Raw genomic sequence first — 18,498 nt, forward strand, 5'->3', positions numbered from 1 at the left:
CCAGGGTTTGGGGGGGGAGGGGGGGGGAGGGGGGGCGACAGGCGTTCGCGGTAGAACGACGCCAATTTCCGCTGCCGAACAACATGCACAGGCCAAGTGCGGCCCGCCCGGCTGCGTAAGCACTGCTCCCCGCTTGCTGTTGCCTTCACGTTCTAATGAGAACGGGCGCGTTGCTGTTTCTTTTCTCTCCCGCGGTATGGTTTCACCTTTCGCGTTTTCCTTGTAGTGCGCTCTTTGGCTGGGTTCTCTCTGGCTGAAGTTTATCTCGTGGTATCAACTACTACTTCGGCGCAACGCGAATGGGAGAAGATAAAAAGAAAGGAAAGAAGCACTTTTGCAAGTTATTTCTTCTTTGACGATCGTGTAGTGATAAAATTCTTCTGTCAATAAATTATGTGCGCAGAGGGATGTTATCACAAGTCTAGAAAAAAGGTTTCGATTAAATATTGCAATAAAATTAAATGTAATATGTACAAATATTGGCAAAGGTATATTTATATAATGGAAAATTAAAAATAAAACGGGAATACACAGGACAAACGCGACATAGAGAAAGTACGAAAAGTAATGAGGACATCGACATTTGTTGAGAGGAAGTTTGGGCTTCAATGAAGGCACAAGTAAGCGCCTACTCATGCAGGGGACAACATAAGAACATTGATTGTAACTATAAAGGAGTGGGCGTAGTACTACACTGACGCAATATAATGATCCTTTCAGCTCGCGACTGGAATTGTGAGACGCACACTCGACGCGTCCAGCGTCTCAAAACGGTAGCTTGCACGCTTGAAGGTGTTCCATCAATCACATCGACGCCTGAGTTTATGATTGTCATTGGGCGCCTGTTTTAGAGGTCGCAAGTTTGATTCCTGCGAATGTTTGTTTATTTTGTTGTTTTATCTTTTTCTTTTATTCTTTCTGTATATTTCTCTCTTTTTTTTTTTTTTTGGCTGCTATCGCAAAGGAGCTGCTCATGCATGCTTTCCCCGCGTTTTCGCTTATGTCGAGTCTTATGTAATGCATCAGGCATTAAAAAAAAAAAAAAACCGGTAAACGGGCGTGTCGCCTTTAGTATTCAGCCATAAGCTAGAAGTTCCTATCTTGACGTTCCTTATGGAGGCTTTTATTACGTTCTGCCAAACCGCGTCACACCACCGGTGACGTGCATAAGCAGCGGCGACCCAAGCTACTCTGCGTGCGTTTCGTCCGCCCCGATGCGCGACGACCTATTGATTGTCAACGGACGGCTTGCTGCTCACAGCGGCGTGACACACACACACACTGCGGGACAGCAAAGCTTCCTCCACTTCGTGGCCCGTCCATACTCGTCTGAACTGGACTGCCTGTACGGAGTCCGTGTATCTGCGGGGCCCCTGTAGCGACCGGCGTGTTGGGCGAACGACCACGTTCCTTTCGAACCGTCCTGCGTAGAAGGCTTTACTCGCCTAAATAGGCGCATAAACAAACATATTAAAATGTAATTGACATATTTTCTCGCGTTCGGCGATATATATATATATATATTCACACAAAGCCGTGATCAATAGTAACTGCCTTTTTTCGTGGCAGAACAGCGTAAAAAACGGTACAGTGACCACACAGGACACAGCGCCAACTGTCGACTGATTATTAAACCAGTTGATAGTGAGCGCTGTGTTCTGTGTGTTCACTGTCCCGTTCCTTTTTTTGTTTTTGTTTTTTGCGCATTTCTGCCACAATGTTCATGAACAAACTAGCCCACCTCAGAACCCTCGCGCCTTCTCTCACGTGCTTACTGGTATAATGTGCGTAAGCGATACAAGATTTATCGTTAAGGCTTTTTAACTGCGCTACAATATTTCTTAGGATCGTTTAAATGGCTAAGCACGCACTTAAAGGGGCCCTGCAACACTTTTCGAGCATGCTCAAAAAGCGCTGCCGATCGGTAGTCGAGGCTCCCGAGAATACGCGAGCCAAATATTAGAGCGATGCGCACGGCCTGGAATTTACAATAAATTCTCAAAGTCAGCTGAAAATCGCTCCCTCTTCTCTCGACAAATGATGTATTAGTCCGCAAAATATGACGCGATTGTCGGCAGTTCCACCATTGGCTGATGTTATAAACACAATAACACCCTCATTATTACTTTCGTTGTTAATTTTGAGTTCAATAAGTAGATAATATGTATGTTTATATTCTGTTATCGCGTTAAAAACACCGAACAAACATTAATATTAGCACTTCCGGTCTCACCGACAGCTCGTCTGCTCGTAGTTGCGTGGTTCCGTTTTCTTCGCCATGCGCAGTGCCGAAAACGTGAATATTTCTGTGCTTTTGACCATCGCCGGTTGCCGTTGAGAGTGGCAGCCGTTCGAGTGTTGCCTCGTAAGCTGGGAACTGCATCGTCGGCACGTTCTCACGACCGACCGAGGCAGCCGTGCAGCATGTCTCCGGTAACAATGCTGGCGTCCGGTAATGGCGGCGCTTCGGGGTCGTCTGCCAGTGCCGTCTTACGAGGCGGTGTATCGGAGTATGGGCCGAAACCGATCTCAGCTGTCATTCGTGCCAAACGAGCGCGCAGGTTTGCTTCCATGGTTGGCAAAGCGATGAAAACACTACGGCGTTCGAGGTGCACACCCAACATTACCAAACCGACGCGCAGTTTTCAAGCACGCGCGATACACAGTGCGATCGACTGCGCTCGACGAGAACGACGCAAGCCGACCGGAAGTGGCGGCACAGACCACGTGGTTGCGCCCAGACGTCAGAGAGAAAAAAATGAAGAAAAGATTTCCGCCGGCGCTCTTGGGCGGAGCCTCGCTCGTCTGCGCTCAGTCCCTCGACTCGCTGCCTAGCTCTCCGCGCGCTCGCAGCGTTGAGTTGAGGGAGAAAGCTGCGGAACGTGATCTCTATAATTTGGTAACACCACTTAGACTTGACGGATTCGAAAAAATTTTTGCGGCATATGGCTCGTGAAGAGTCATACGTCAATAATGAGACTATTCCAATATAACTAAGAAAGGTGTTGCAGGGCCCCTTTAATGTATCCCCGAATTTCACAGTTCATTGCTTTCGTTTTTAAAACGCAAGTGGTGGCTTTTCCTCACATAGCCTACTACTGCAGTGAAGCACGCTTGCCGTTTCAGATAGAATGGCATTGTCGAGATAATAAAAACGGCGCATCGGATCCTCGCTGTGGACCCCTTGATGCCGGCAACATTGAAGCGAGTGCGTAATTGTGCAAGGTAATGCTATGTAAAAAGAGCACAATTAAATGGAATCAAAATTCTCCAGCCACACCACCTACGCACATCTCTGAACTGCGCATCACTGATGCAGTATAAGCAGAGTTGCGTGCTGTCGCGGCTGTGCCATGTAACCAAACTTCTCACGCGCTAACATCCGAATGCATTGGCATGACGACACATTTTTTGCTAGTTATTGGACGCATAGGAAGGCTGTTTAACTTCAATTGAGTAATGTTGAAACCGTTGATGCAGCGCTGAAAGACGAAGACTTGGAGACAGAAAAGCACAGGACGAGCTCTGCATAATTTCCTTCGCCGTACTCACGTCAAACATCGCGCCGTACCTCGCATCAAACACCGTTCGTGACCTCGGTTCTCCGGAGGAATCGAATATATTCGAGCAAAAGCTTCTAAACGGTTTAACAAACTTTATACTTATGATGCTGAAAAACTGTGTAAGTTATGGATGCGGTTTTTTTTTAAATACATGATGGAGTGTATGTGGAGCTACCGCTAAACCTGTCCAATGTTTCCTGCATTCATGCTTGAATTCCAATGAAGACACGCCGAGAAACTTTGCTGCCGCTGCTTCAGCTGCCTGCGCCTACCTGCTTTTGGCACTCACGCTATCCACATGCGGGACGTATTCGTTCTATCTCGTAACAACTGCGTACGAAGAGAATAATGCGTGCACATTCTGATGGCGCGCGCTCTCAAGGCTAGCGTGCTTTAGGCCATCTGCGCGAAGCACACACTCCTTGCGGTCGTTGCATGAGGACACAGCGAGCGAAACGAAATCGCATTTTGCCCGGCACTCCTTCTGCACGCTCTTGATCCCAGGCGGTAGGAGTGGGCAGAGGAGGCTGCGTTTTCGCAAAGGAGACGCCTTACCACCATTTCCGTGCAGTGGTTCGGAATCTGCGGGCATCGTAATCCTCACCGAGAAAAGCGCACGTCCGCAGTGCGTGAATCCGCGCTCGCCTTATTCGTTTGCGGAAAGCATCTGTGAGTGCGTGCGCACGAGTCACACGGGAAGCCCAAGCTGCACCCTGGTGGAGTGCCCTACTCGAAAAATTCCCGAAAACGCTATATGTGTTATATTGCGTTGTCACCGCTGACAATAACTTATCGAGTTTTGCCTTCTAGAAGTTCTCCAAATGAGTCGCATTTACGGCAGATATGAAGCGATTTGTTCGCGCGACTTGTTTAACATTTCACCTCTATTAACGGCGCGAAATATTAGCCGTTACCCCCCGACCCTTTCTCTCGGATTGCTGTAGCCGCGAGTAGAATAGCGAGGATGTACTGATTGCACAGTACTGTAATGTATGTAATTGAATGAGGTGTTAGGAGAACGTAAGGAGAACTTTCCTGCGCTGAATCAACCTGACCCTAGTGTGACAAGAATCTGAGCCCGAAATCGAATTCTGATGCGCAATTAGGCTTCCGCTAGTGTTGACTGCGCTGCACGGGCATGGCAAGACGGAGTAGGGCGTCGGTCTCTCCTGCATTCGAGCTGATTTGATTAGGGCTGCTCGAGGCCTCGGTCGCACACACACCGTCTCGTTGAGTTCTTGGCCCCATCTCGGGAAAATACGCTACACCTCGTATGCCTTCTCCTGTATATTCGTCCCGCATACTTTGCTGCGGAAAGTCTTATGGAAGAAGTCGGGCTCCTTTCCTAGCTTGCCTATTAAAAGGACAACTTTTCAAAGCCAGTGCAACTGTGCGCGCTGATAAACAAAAATGAAATTGAGTTTGACGTGCCGAAACTGTGATTGTTGATTAAGAGGCATGCCTTATGGGGGGGACTCTGGATTAATTTTTACGATCTTGAGCTTCATCACGTTCAGTGAAATATAAACCGAGCGTCTTGTTTTCATTTTATTTATTTATTTATTTATTTATTTATTTATTTATTTATTTATTTATTTATTTATTTATTTATTTATTTATTTATTTAAATTTTTTTCGCCCTCTGTTGTTGCGTGACCTATTGCTTAGCAGAGCAGCGTCACAGCCGCTGGTCATAGCGCCGGGCGCATTGATAAACGACACGATTGTCGGTCTACTGTTCGGTAGTAATGTGCAGTCTAGAGGTGTTTGACTGTTATCACAATGATAGACAGCCATGCAGAAACACCCTGCGTAACTTCTTTTTGTAAGAATGCCTCAAACTAACGTCAATTTAGGTAATAGTTTGCTTATTCTGTTCTGCATCACTAATTTGATGGGAATGCAAGTCGTCGCAAATCTATGGTACAGAGCTAGAATGGGCGCTACAAGATGATTACGTTAAAGGGACACTAAAGAGCAAAACGATTTTTCTCGCATTAGTAAAGTAGTCTTCCACGATACCAAAAACACCACGCTTTCTGCGCGAAGACGCTTAATAAGCGAGAAAACGCGCAAAAAGAAAATACAGGTGGCGACGCCACCTTGGAATTCCCGCACCATTTGCCGTGACGTCACATATTTTTGACGGCGCCTGCTTGGGCCTACGTAGTTCCAAATCGGTTAAATCGAAGTACATTGTCCTCTGCGGGGGCCAGAGACTTGACATAACGAGTTTGTGGAAATTTCGTCGAGCCAGTGGCGCCAAAATACGTTAAATGCTCTTTGAAGTCTTTTACGTCACGAATTACAAAGTTCGACGCGAAATTTAAAAATGAAACTTTGAACTTGGTTTTCTTCTCTAATAATAAACCTATGGTGATGAAATAAACTACACAACAATTCTCCAAGCACACTTTATCAATCTAAACCAATTAATTGTTTCTCTTTAGTGTCGCTTTAACATTTCTTGGTTTGGTACAGCGTGGGTGAACGTTTTGTAACTGAGCGCTTGCTTATAACTCACTATCAGTGTTGAGGGGTAACTTCACTTAAGTGATTCACAATAAAGAATTTCACTTCTCCTGCGTAAGCATTGAATGTAATCGAATTCACCGGTTTTCGGGCAGGGTGCCTGCGTCCCTCAGCGGCGCCCAAGCAAAAGCAGGGCGGTGCGTCATAAGTAGGAGATGCGGCCTCGCTTGCCGACAGTTCAAGTGATAGTGGCGATGGTGATAATGACGTGAACGTACTGGAGTCAGCGACATTTATTGAAAACTGATCGACTGCGACGTGCCTTTCTCCGTGCTATACAGAACAGCCTGCGGAAATGGGACCTGCGCAAGTGGGCCGTGTTCGTGGTCCTGCTGCTGATGCTCGTCTCCCTGCACATGTACGGCGTCCAACAGTACAGCCTTGCCACCAGGGCGGTCTGGTACAAGAGGTCGGTGCCATGCAGAGACCCGTGTGTCCTATCCGCTGTGAACAGCATGCATTCAGTGTTGTTGTGGCACGTCTCCCCTAAGTGTGCGCACGTTGGATCATTCGAACGTCGGCGATCTACCGACGTCGCGAACTGGAGTACGTGAGGACGTGGTGGCTGCACGCTTCAGGATTACTGAAGGATAGCATTTAGTTGGAGTGTAAGGTGCGCTGTTGAAGGGACAGTAAAAAAAAGGTTTTTTTTTTCTCGTGTATGCGAAATGACAGAGGCTATTAATTTTTCTTAAATTCGTCCACGTTAATCGATTCTTGTAAAACCTTCGATGGCGTGAATAAAAATAGATTTGCTGCACGTAGTCCGTGAAATTTAGACTTTCATTTATTTGCAACAAAGTTGAATGAAACTGTTTCAGCGATCGCCAACGATTAGAGGATTTCTGCATAGGGCGTGTTCTAGAACAGGTAAATCCGAGCTATGGTTTTCACACTTGCCCTCTTTCTTTATGAGCAAGGTGTTTCTATGTCATATAACAATGAAAAGGTGAACGACAAGCGGCAATGATGCTGTATAATTTTCAAACGCTCTTCATTTATTAAAACGCATATTGCCCTAGCGACTGGACAAAAGTATATGTTCGTAATAAAAATAAAGTTAATTTTGCAACATCTTAAATGAAAAGTTAATCTTGCAGCTTTTTCAAAATTTATATACTGAAAAATGTCTCGTAAGAATACTTTAGGCTTTCTCGAAAGCAACAGTGTCACTGGCGTGACTGTTACTGCGCAGGAGCAGCTAATGGAAATATTCGCGATAAGTACACGTCGCGACGGTAATATTCCCTTTTTTTTTTTCGCATGTAATAAATGTTGAGAAATTTTCTCACGTGAAATACGTTAATCTGTCCTGATTTGTTGCTTGAATTTACTACGTGCGCAAATTACGTCCTCACTGTCACCTGACCATTAGACTAAACAATTAGGAAACGTACTGTTCCCGCGCGGAAGGCGAACAGCCGCTTGCCTTGCGGCTACAAAGCAACAAAATTTTGTTTAGTTATAGACAGGCATTAGACAACGTTCGTTAATCAGCTGCCTCAAAAGCAGACCGCATCGCGAGAAACACTTCGAACTTAATGCATTTATGAAATATTTATTGTGAGAAACGAACGCTTTGTGTTCCAGTAATAGGCGGAGCTTATTCGTCAACGAAATCGAATCCCATGTGTGGGAAGGGTCTCGCCTGCAGCTGTCGGCTGCAGAATGTCGTGTCCCGGGCTCTGTGTTGCATGCTGTGTATATGGGACAATGCATGGCAAAGACTGCATGTGCAAGACTACCTTTGGGAATGAAGCGAATCATGTGAAGGCCTCGCACAATCTACGCTCCTTTTTTAAATTGGCGCGAAACGTAGGGCGTGTAAGCCATCTATACCAAAAATGAGCATGCTTGCCCAAACAGTGTTCTTGCTGAGCACCGTTCAATAAAAATGAATTCTGTTCGACAGAGCGTGTATTGTGCGAGGCAGTATACAGTCTGTTCGTTTGTGCCTGAACGGGAACAACATTGTAATAGATAATGAGCACGTGTGTGGATGTCAATGTTTTTCGTCCTGGCTCAATGTATGGAGTATTCAGCTACAGAAATTTCTGTGTTAGTGTGCCGCTGCGACCTCCGTAAACCGACCCAGGACAAACAGCGTTCAAGCAGAACTTGTCTCCCTGTATAATGAGATATCTGCCATTGGTGCCCGTTTACGAAAACACCTTGTATTGATTATATAACTGGATTGAAATATTATAAGCATCCGATTCTAGAAAATGGGAGGTGTTCGCCCTTGTTGCTGCAGCATATTGCTAGAAACCACCGTAACTAAAACGCATTGGGTGCCTGGTTCCTCAGGTGGCGTTTTATATTCACGTTAGTTTCCTACAACCTGATTTCAGCAGTTCCAACTATACATCTTAGCCTCATTGGAATAAAAACCACAGTGTCTGTTTTCTGTGCACACTTTAAGGTTAAAGAACAAACAAGCATCCAGATTATTCAATGCATCTGTTAGAGCAGTGTCTATGATAGCGCTAACGGGACCATGAGAAATAGTCAAGGACTTCGCTACGGAGCATTTCCGAACGTGTGTGCTCGTCTCGGCCTCCTCGCAGATTCCTGACCAACCGAACGCGCTTCTCGAACGAGTGCCGCGGTTGCTGCCGTCCCGCACTGAATGTGTTCCTGCTGAAGACTCACAAGTGTGCCGGCTCCACGGTGCAGAACGTGCTGATGCGCTTCGGCGACCGGCGCAACCTCTCGTTCGCCCTGCCTCGAGAAGGAAACTACTTCGGCCACCCAAAGCCCTTCTCTCTGTGAGTGCTGGTTCAGCGGAAGCACTGCACGTGCCTGTATAGGACTTCGTTGTTCTACGCAGTGCTGTTTTGAAACCTACAGGTAGTTTTCTGATCCCTGTGACAGGTTGGACTTATTTTCATGTTTCCTTTTTTCCCCATAGGCGTCCGCAAAGGTGGAAGGGGGGGGGGCGCTTTTCCGTCCACTGTCATTGCTTTGAATTTACGCCCTCATTACTACACTACACTTAGGGACAACAATTAATGTGCCCTATGCTTTCCTTGGCCTACTTGTTTGTTGGAATGGCTTGTTTGGTTCATGCACGTAGTTTCAGGCCTGCTGTTAGGTGCCTTTGCCTGGCCATAGCACGTGGTGCATAATTCGATCGCAGGTCCATGATCCCAGCGGACATGATCCCTCCGTGGGGATTCAACATCTTCTGCCACCACGTGCGCTTCGGCAGCGACGACCTTCGGCGCCTGATGCCCCCGGACACGGTGTTCATCACCATATTGCGCGACCCGGCGCGCCTGTTTGAATCTCTGTATCTGTATTACCACCTGGAGAACCACACGGGTGTCTCCCTGGAAGCCTTCCTCAAGAGCGACACCAAGCAGCGTTGGCTCGACACGCACCGCTTCGCTGCCCGCTTCGGCCGCAACCAGATGCTCTTCGACCTCGGCATGGACACCTCTGGTCACACCAACGACTCCGAGGTGGACGCCTTCATTCAGCACATCGAGGACAGCTTCCACCTGGTCCTCATCGCAGAACTGTTCGACGAGTCGCTCATTCTGCTCCGAGACCTGCTGTGCTGGGACACCCAGGTACGACCTTCAATTTCTTAGTGCGGTCTTCGGGTATGTTATCCTATATAATTCGTTTCCTATGTATCTCTAGCCACTATAGTTCATACATACACTGGCAAACGTTGATTACGTGTCCAAGCACTTATTACACTTATTTTGTTTTATATGTTTATTATTTATACGTATATGGAAAGATTGCTGAAGCATAAAACAGAGCACATCCGAGCTGTTGCTGCAATACCACTGTGCCCTATTCGGGTGTGCGCGTGTACTTCTTTAAAGATTGGAGTGGGATGACTTCTTCCATTATGACAGGATTAAAGGTTATTTTTCGGTAGACGTAGAACGAAGAGCTTAGGCTTCCTACTGTTGCTGAAATTCTTGTTTCTGTCTTCGGCTCCTCAGTTGGAGCTTAATCAAAATTCTGGCCCCGTCTATTTCGCTCGCGCTGCCACGTGATATTTTGAGTGTGAAGAAAGATAGCCTTGTACACTCTCGTTTCTTTTCCCGCTCACCTCTTCCAGGACGTAGTGTACTTCGAGCACAACCAACGCATGCAAAAGGCGGCTACCGGCAGCGGCAGCAATGACGTCGACAAGGGCAACGACGCTCTCCGGCGCCAGATGGAGCGTTACAACGCGGGCGACGGTCGCCTCTACCGCCACTTCCGCCAGAAAATGGAGCGCCTGATCGACGAGTACGGCCGCAAGCGCATGCGTCAAGAGGTGGACGGCCTGAAGTTGTGGAAAAGTCTGCTCTACGAGCACTGCGTCGAGAAGCTCGATTCCGGCCGCACGGTCGCGTACGAGACGCGCGAGTACAGCGACGACGTCTACAGCATCGTTCTGCGCTCGGGCGTCAACAACCGGCTCTGCCTGGACATGGCGCGCGCCGAATTGCCGTACACCGAGAGGCTCCGGCGTAAGCAGAGGCTCCTGGCGCGCAGCAGCCACTGGTGGACGCTGCCGTGGTCGTCCGGTGACGGGGCACCGGACGAGCCGGCAGTGGCCAGCACGCGTGGTCATCTGCTCAGAAGGGCTGTCAATGCCAGACAGAGAGCGCGTCGGCGTGTGGCCAAGGGCTGACCGGCGCGTGATCAGAGCTTCCGGCGAGCGTCCCTCCGGTATAACCATGGTCGCCTCCGTTGTCAGGAAATGGGCTTCCAGTCTCCTCGCCAGAATATGGCTCCAGCACGGGTCACCGTATCAGTCTCGATGCGAAAATGGTTGGCCCGGCCGCTAGCCATTCCACTGTCGGGCCTTCCTCGGCCCTGTTACTCGCCGGGAAGAGAAGTCGCGAACGGTTATGAGGCGTCCAGCCGCCTGCTGGCCAGAAGGTGGCTGGAGCATGAGTGTGCGGAGTCTACGGCATATAAAGATGGTCCCGTTTTCGATGCTAAGTGCTGTAGTCCACGCTTCACATGGCCAAGCATTCGCCAGACAGAGAGCGGTTGCGAGTCACGAAAAAAAAGCTCAATGTGTGACACTGATTGCACACAACGTTCCGGAGTCTCACTTTCGAAGGGTGGTTGTAGCACTGTCCTCCAACAAGTCAACGACTTTAAGCAGAAAAAAAGATCAAATATTTACATCCGTGCAGCATTCCATGAAACAGGGGCACTGCGAGTCTTCGAGTGCTTCGAAATGAAGTCCAGCAAGTTCTTTTTGAGCCTGAAGGTGTCTTCTGCTCTGCATTTCGTGTATGTGCTGTGCCTGTGATAATCAAGGGCTTGTGATATGCCCTCCTGCCAGCAGTTTGCTTTGATTTGGCTCACTGCGGGAAATGTTGACAGTAACGAGGAATGACATAGAGAACATGATCTGCTCATTGAGGACATCGGACCTGTGTGTGTAGAATATGTCTGTATACTTGCAATTTATAAGGACTACATTGTATTTAGGAAATGTGTATTAGCTTGTGCATATGTGTGTATGTGTAGACGTGAAATTCAGTGATGTGGTGCTTAGCCATGGCGCAGCCCTTGGCTGCCACTTAAATTGTGCTGCGTTGTACATTGTCAGTCAGTCAGTCAGTTCTAGCATATCTATGTTGTGAATGTGACCTCCGCTAAACGCAGGGGTTTAAATGTGAACATTACAAGAGGAGTTAGTTGTTTTATTCCAATGGGCTGCTGAGACGCCGAATGTGTGCGACAGCGATCTAGGCTGTGTGATTGTCTTTTGAAAGATGCGGCCATGCCATCAGTCTGGACCAAGATACTGTTCAGTGTTGATATCTCACTTTGTGTCGGCCCATGTTTTGAGCAGTTTCTTGTCATATGTCACAACTAAAATTAGTAAGGAAGTGGCCTGTACTAGATTGCAATGTTATGTTGAGCTGGAGTATAAAGCTCTTGTGAACAAACCTGTGGGAAAGCGTGCGCTCGTAATATGAAAAATCTTTTCATTCCTGTTAGTTTTCTAACGAAGATCTTTCTTTGTTATGCTCGGTTCATAGCTCAAATTTTGTTTACTCGCACCATGCATATTACTTAAGTATTTTGTGTTTCAAATTGTGTGTTGTCGTAGTATCTAACCTGTCTCAAATAAAAAAAAAATGTCTTGTTCTGCTTGCAAGTCATTAGCAAAGCACAAGTTTCCGATTATGCCCTTAAAGGGACACTAAAAAAAAAACGATTTTTCTCTTATCAGTAAATTCCCTTTTCACAATACAGAAAGCGCCACTGTTGCCGCTGCAAAAAACTTAGTAAGCGAAAAAACGCACAAAAATAAAACGCAGCTCGCGATGCTGCCTTGATTCTGCACTGACTCACCGTGTAGTCCATAGATTTTGACGGTGTCTGCTAGCGCCTGCATAATTTTTAATTGGTAAAAATGAGTTACGTTCCATGTTAATTAGGGATCCATAGACTTAAATCAGCAATTTCAAGGAAATTCTATCGAGCCAATGTAGCCAAAATGCGAAAAAGAAAAAAAAGTGGACTTGAATCTGTGACGTCACATTGACGTTTTGGTGCGAAATACGCATGAAACTTTGGCGTTAATTTTACCTTGTATTAATGAACCTATGATGGCGAAATTAACAACAAATATCTCAAATAATAATTTAACAGTCAAAACGGATTCAGTGTTTAACTTTAGTGTCCCTTTAAGATAAGGAATAGTCGAAATTCCGGCATGACCAACCTGCGCGTTATATTGTGTAGTTTACAAATGACAGCGACAGTCTTTTTTTTTTTTTCGCTTCCCAAGATGCTTCTCTCGTGATTCTGTACCTCGTGAATGCAACAAACATTACTTCCTTTGCTTTCGTTATGGGTATCTCATAATTCATTGTCAGTCTGAAGCAATGCTTGCGGCATTTTCTTTTTACAAGAAACGTGCATTTGGACTTTTGAAATTTGTTTACCTCATCTTTATATCTTGCCCTTGATTTACGTCATGCCAGATTACGTAGACAAATTCAAATGTTGTTTTGTGCTGCTCCACATTTTTAAGCACGGTTTTCAAAGGCAATTAACAATTGCTCGTTGCGCTTTTGTGGCATTGCGATCGCAGTCTGAAACCTACCTTTTTGTCGCATATATGCCCGCTCTGAAGTTGGCAAGACCTTGAAGAGCGACCAGAAACGGACCCTTTATACCATTCCTATGTCAGACTTAACTATCATTTTTTCAAACAAGTTTACTTGGGGGGCACTACAGGGAGCTTTCTAGGCCGCCGCAAATGAGGTCACAAAACGCTGTAATAAATACTGTGTTAGTAAAAGTAATCAACTTAGGTGTAATGCTTTGAGATAGTCTTGCTGATGTATTACCAGGTATTGCACTTAAATGTTTTTGTGCGTGTGTCAACGAACAAAATCTCAAGTTTGTTGTAGCAGCACCACCATTTTGCTCATGTCTTGTCAATTCAGTGTTGTCAGTTGTGAAAATAGGCACGTCATCGTAAAACTTGCGTTTGTTGTGGGATGGCATCGCCCGGTAGGCTACGAATAATGACGGAAGCAGTGCCCTCGTAGCATTTTCCTCTTAGCACTGTCACTTGTCACAGCAGTAAACGCAGTGATGTTTAGGTGACTGCTCGCAGTAGCCGCAAAATTATTTGAGCAGTATGTTGAAGAGGGTAGAGTTGGAGCACATGGTCGTTAGAACTCAACCGAAGAGCTATTGTATGTAGCTGCATATTCTAGTGCTGCAGGGAGCGAGCACCAGCAAGGAAACGACGTTTGAAGAGCTACCGGTTCTGACGAACCTTTCTCTTTCGAGCCAGTATACTCACATTTCTTCACAATGCGAAGTACGCGACACATTCGCTGAAGCGAGAGGACTTCCACTAGTGTAAATTAATAGATGACACATCGATTTTTTTTTAAAGAGATCGCCAGACTTGTTAGCACTGCTCGCATTCCTTTCCCTCCCTCTCACTGCCAGGCCTCCCGTAGCAGTGTATGTGGGTTGTAGACGTGAGTCTGCTGTAGCATAATTTATTTCATGACGCATACTATTCGTATTTCGCGCACATCACAGCGTGCTTCGTATGAGTTGGCATTCTCGCCTTGAATCTCTTGTCCTGTTCGTTGGTCGTGTCGAAGATGAGCTGCGCGACGTGTCTGCACGTTTGACGGTATCAATGATGTGCTGCTCTATCCTGTCGCATTTTTCCTATTCGTGCTAACCTGCTTAGTGAGCGATGGCTGTGCAGTGCGCGACGCGGAAAGTGCACGTTTGCTGACGGCGTAACGCCTGCGCGCGCGCGTTTTTAACGTGTTTACAGCTAATGCTCCTGTGTCAGCTACGTGAATTGGGATCACATTAATTCGATTTGTTTTTTTCGACTATACTTCCGCCTGTTATCTTTCGAAGTAGCCGATTGTCTCTTGACCTTCGCCTTGTTTACCTCCGCAGCCGCCGCAATCGTTTATGATGCCCCCACACTCATTTCTATCTCGTTGCGAACAACTCGGTGTCATCGCGAGATCCTTACCCCACACAGTGTACGAGAAAGAAAAAGAAAGAAAAGACACTGTGAGAAACACACGAAAGGGCCATACGAACAATTTAATGGACCTCACGCATATTTTTACATTTCTTAGCGTTCCTGAGGTTTCTTGTGTTACCAGCCTGGATGATTTATGTGCTAATGGGAAAAGACATTTTTGGTTCATGCTCACAAGACTGTGTGCTTTATCTAAAGAATCATAGGTGCGACAGCCGTACGCTAGTTCGCTCACACTTGTATACGTGTCGAAATGGCACCAAGAAGTCAACTCTTCCGAGTTTACCTTCCCGCAGGTGGGATAAGACGCTTACAAACTGGATCTTGGCAGCATACACATAATTTTGTTAACATATTCGTGTGCACCAGGACGCTGGATGGGCTCCTCTCGGATCTCAATGAAAACGTGCCCGCTCTGTAGCATTTTTACACTCTGTGAAGATTTGAACGTGGACGAACACGCAAAATGCCCGCGGCGCACTGGAGAGAGCTGCGCAGTAAAGTCTCTCTATTTAGTGCGCGAAGCGTTACACCAAGGTATATGTGCAGCCGTAAAGCGCATTTTGTTTACAGAGACAAAATGCTGGAGCTTGTCGAGCAACGCGGAGCTAAGGCTTGAGACATTTTGGCATGCAGCCATCCGTTAACCGAAGTTGCGTTCGAAGTTACGCCTCTGCGTCTTACTCCTACCTTCATTTTATTTATTTTTCTTCTTTCCCTTGGAAATGTTGCTTTAATTCGGAGAATTCCAGGAGAAAGCTTGTTTCCCCGTTCGTTATCTGCCAAGGTGTCTGGCGTTTCGCGCACTTTTGTTTTTGCGAACCTCCGGACATCGCATTAAAACGCAAGTGTGGACATGATCGATGCTCGTAACGGCGCAGGTCATTTCAAATAAGTTATTTTGTCGCCACCTGAAAGCAGTGTGTATCTTGCATTGAGGTACGAAAATAGGTGGAAGTTTGTGAACACGGGCAACGAGAACAAAAAAAAAAGGGGGGGGGGGACAGAGAACAGTGAGGAACTGCGGTCAAATGTTTTGAGATGCACCACTCAGTGCTTTGTTGTTACGTTACTTCTTTATGTTCGATTCTTCGAATTTCCTTGAGTTAGCTTTGTTGCCGCAGTACACCGATGCTGCCAATTACGAGCCTTCTGATCATTCCAATATAATGGACCTGCCCTTCCCGCCCGCTACACACGCAATACTCTTTGTAACTTGACAGAGCACCGCCAAAAAAGTGCGTCGGAAATGTGTGAGCGGTCGCTCTGTGTAGCTCAGCTACTGAACATAAGGCGTGTTAGAAGATGTCAGTCACGAAAGAGCCAAGAAGAAGGCTGGACACGATGAGAATGTGTTGATATGTATCTATATAATGACGCGTGCTATAGCTGTATGCCGTCAAGAGCATATGCGCAATTAAGTCACTTGCCGGACTGTCAAAGCCAGGATGACACTATTAATTTAGAGCTGTCTCTGACTGATATTTTGGGCTTAGCCGTATTCAGCCAATTGTTAACTCGGATAGGCTGAGAGGGCTGCTCTGGCGTCTTTGAGCGGCTCAAAACGCCGCCGTTGAATAATTTTCATAGCTAAGTATCATTAACTCCGCCTTCGACTCCTTGTGTCACCATAAGTATATTAACGTCACTAAGAGATGTCATGTACTGAATAAGATATGAGTACGAGATAATTAAAGTGACATATTTGCTGAAAAAAAGTACTCAAAGACGAAGTTGGTGAACAGACACACACACAACTCTATGCTTTTTCTGCTCTTTAGTCAAAGAAGGGGGACCATCCGCCGCCAACATCTCGATTAAGGGCTCGCCCCTTGTGAGCAGCGAATCTGCGATTGATCGCCTGGAATTCTGTCACGTACGTTTTCGTGATCGCAGTTTCGGAGAGCGTCGCAGAGACGTGCGTCTTTCGCGACAACCTACGCGATAACTAACATGTCATGAATCGTGCGATTCAGTTTGTCGTCCACCCTTTGCCCGAAGACGATTCGAAGGAGGAACTATGTCACTTGCGATACAACTGTGGAGCTTCAGGCTATCGTTGTGCCGCTTCAAGACGGGCCGGCGACTGCTGCCCGCTTTGAACGATGTAACGAATCTGCCATGGCCGACTTTGCTGGCTCAAGCGAACGCGAAGTGATGAGGCGTATAGTACATTCTACGTCCGTTCGCATCCCCCCTCACACTTTGTAGCGTGAAGTCTGTTTCAATTTTTTTATTCGTTCTCTAGACACATTTGAATGTAGTGAGTGAATATAGTCAGATTCAGTAGTTACGATGTGTCAAGTGAGATGTAGTAAGTGACCTGACTGTCAGTGGCGTCAGAAACGGACGTCCGTGCTAGTAGTAGTTTTGGCACACACTCGCTTTCCCGAAGAAGAAGAAAAAAAAGGCTAGCGGGTTTCTTGTGAACTGGTGTATTCCGTGAGCGGGACACTCCGGCTCTTGAGTTCACTCGTTTATCTGTGCTGTGTGTGTGCGCGCATGTCTTGTCGTTTCACAGATGATAGAGCACCAGTGTGTGTATGTGTGCATGTGTGGCAGAGAAGCCAGAACTCTGTTCTCGTGTCTTGGCGATTCATTAGTCCCTTGCACGGGGATTTGTTTATAGTGGCTGTTGTTTAAATAAATTGTTTGGAGACGAATCGAATTTTTCCTGTCTCTGCAATGGCTCCATGGGAGGTGATTTGTGTGTGTTTCGTGTCTTAATTATCTGCAACGACAGTGCGTCATCTCGCATCGGCCTTCTCTGTGTTGGCTTTTAGGGTGGAACGGTGAAATGGACTGAAAGTCTGGAGATGGACAAGGTACGTTTTTGTTCTTTAGAATCATCATGGACTAATTAACAAGACGGCAGCACGGCCCAACTGGTTAAAATTCGTAATGTATAGACTAGAACACAGAGAATGCCATGCGCATCGCCATATGGATGGATGGATGCTATGAGCGTCCCCTTTATAACGGGGCGGTGACATGTCTGCCACCAGGCTCGAAGGATAAAAAAAGAAAAAAAAAAGAAAACTTCCTTGTTTCATGTTGTCCTAATGCCTTATCTACATTGATTAAATCTATGTTATTATAACAAAAAATATAAATTCACAGTCCATCTCTCTGCCTCTTAAGGCAGAATAACATTTTTTCCCCCAATTATTTATTTTTGTACTTTATCTCTACTTTTCTGCCACCAATACTCTAACCGTCTCTTACTTATTTCTATCGCGGGCGTGTTCAGCTTTCCATTGTTGTCCCTAAAACCCAAGGCTTCATGTAGACTCGTGCCCACACGTATACCTGGGTGAATATCGCCACATTCAATCAGTACATGTTCCATCGTTTCCTTAGTTCCCCCGCAGCATGTACATAGCATGTACATAGCATGTACATATTTGCATCGCGCGTCGCGCCATCTATCGCATACGCGACGAAACAACATGCGCGGGCTGCCACGCCAGCAGACGCTACACAGAGCAAACGTGAAACTCCCGAAACTCAGCCCGTCGGAGAGCGTGTTTCGCGTCTTTTCTAGCCTGCACATTTTCGCTGATTTTATTGGAACATCAAGAACATCTTGCTCATGCAAGTCCACAATGTATACAGTACGTGCTGAGTGGGCTGCGGAAGCAACCTCGTCAGATACGTACGCTGTTACATTTGTAGAAAAACGTTCTCGCTGTGGTACGCGTGAATCGTAATTGCAGTGCAGCTCGCGAAAGAGTGAAACGATGTTTTGTTGCGCCATATTACAAATTGTGCACAAAGTTTTGTGGAATGTGATCATTTCAGCATGCATCGCGTAATAATTAGAGTACGCTTTACGGGTAGTTTCGCGGAACGTAATTTTTGTTTCACGAGCGCTCTTACAAAAATGCG

General features: G+C 46.5%; 1 protein-coding gene across 2 annotated transcripts in view; it reads left to right on the forward strand.

The window, feature by feature from the left end:
* Window positions 1-17,273, forward strand: part of LOC119393236 (galactosylceramide sulfotransferase) — a 129,184-nt gene extending 111,911 nt beyond the window's left edge. Inside the window, exons 3-6 of one of the 2 annotated variants that reach the window (XM_037660148.2) lie at window positions 6,377-6,453; window positions 8,663-8,863; window positions 9,235-9,670; window positions 10,177-17,273. In XM_037660148.2, the coding sequence (XP_037516076.1) occupies window positions 6,377-6,453; window positions 8,663-8,863; window positions 9,235-9,670; window positions 10,177-10,737 (1,275 nt within the window). In that variant the 3' untranslated portion in view covers window positions 10,738-17,273. Of the gene's footprint in view, window positions 1-6,376; window positions 6,505-8,662; window positions 8,864-9,234; window positions 9,671-10,176 lie in introns of both variants that reach the window. The other variant, XM_037660147.2, reaches the window with a different exon arrangement.
* Window positions 17,274-18,498: the final 1,225 nt, after the last annotated feature.

Source organism: Rhipicephalus sanguineus, chromosome 5, assembly GCF_013339695.2.
Source record: "Rhipicephalus sanguineus isolate Rsan-2018 chromosome 5, BIME_Rsan_1.4, whole genome shotgun sequence".
Classification (NCBI taxonomy): domain Eukaryota; kingdom Metazoa; phylum Arthropoda; class Arachnida; order Ixodida; family Ixodidae; genus Rhipicephalus; species Rhipicephalus sanguineus.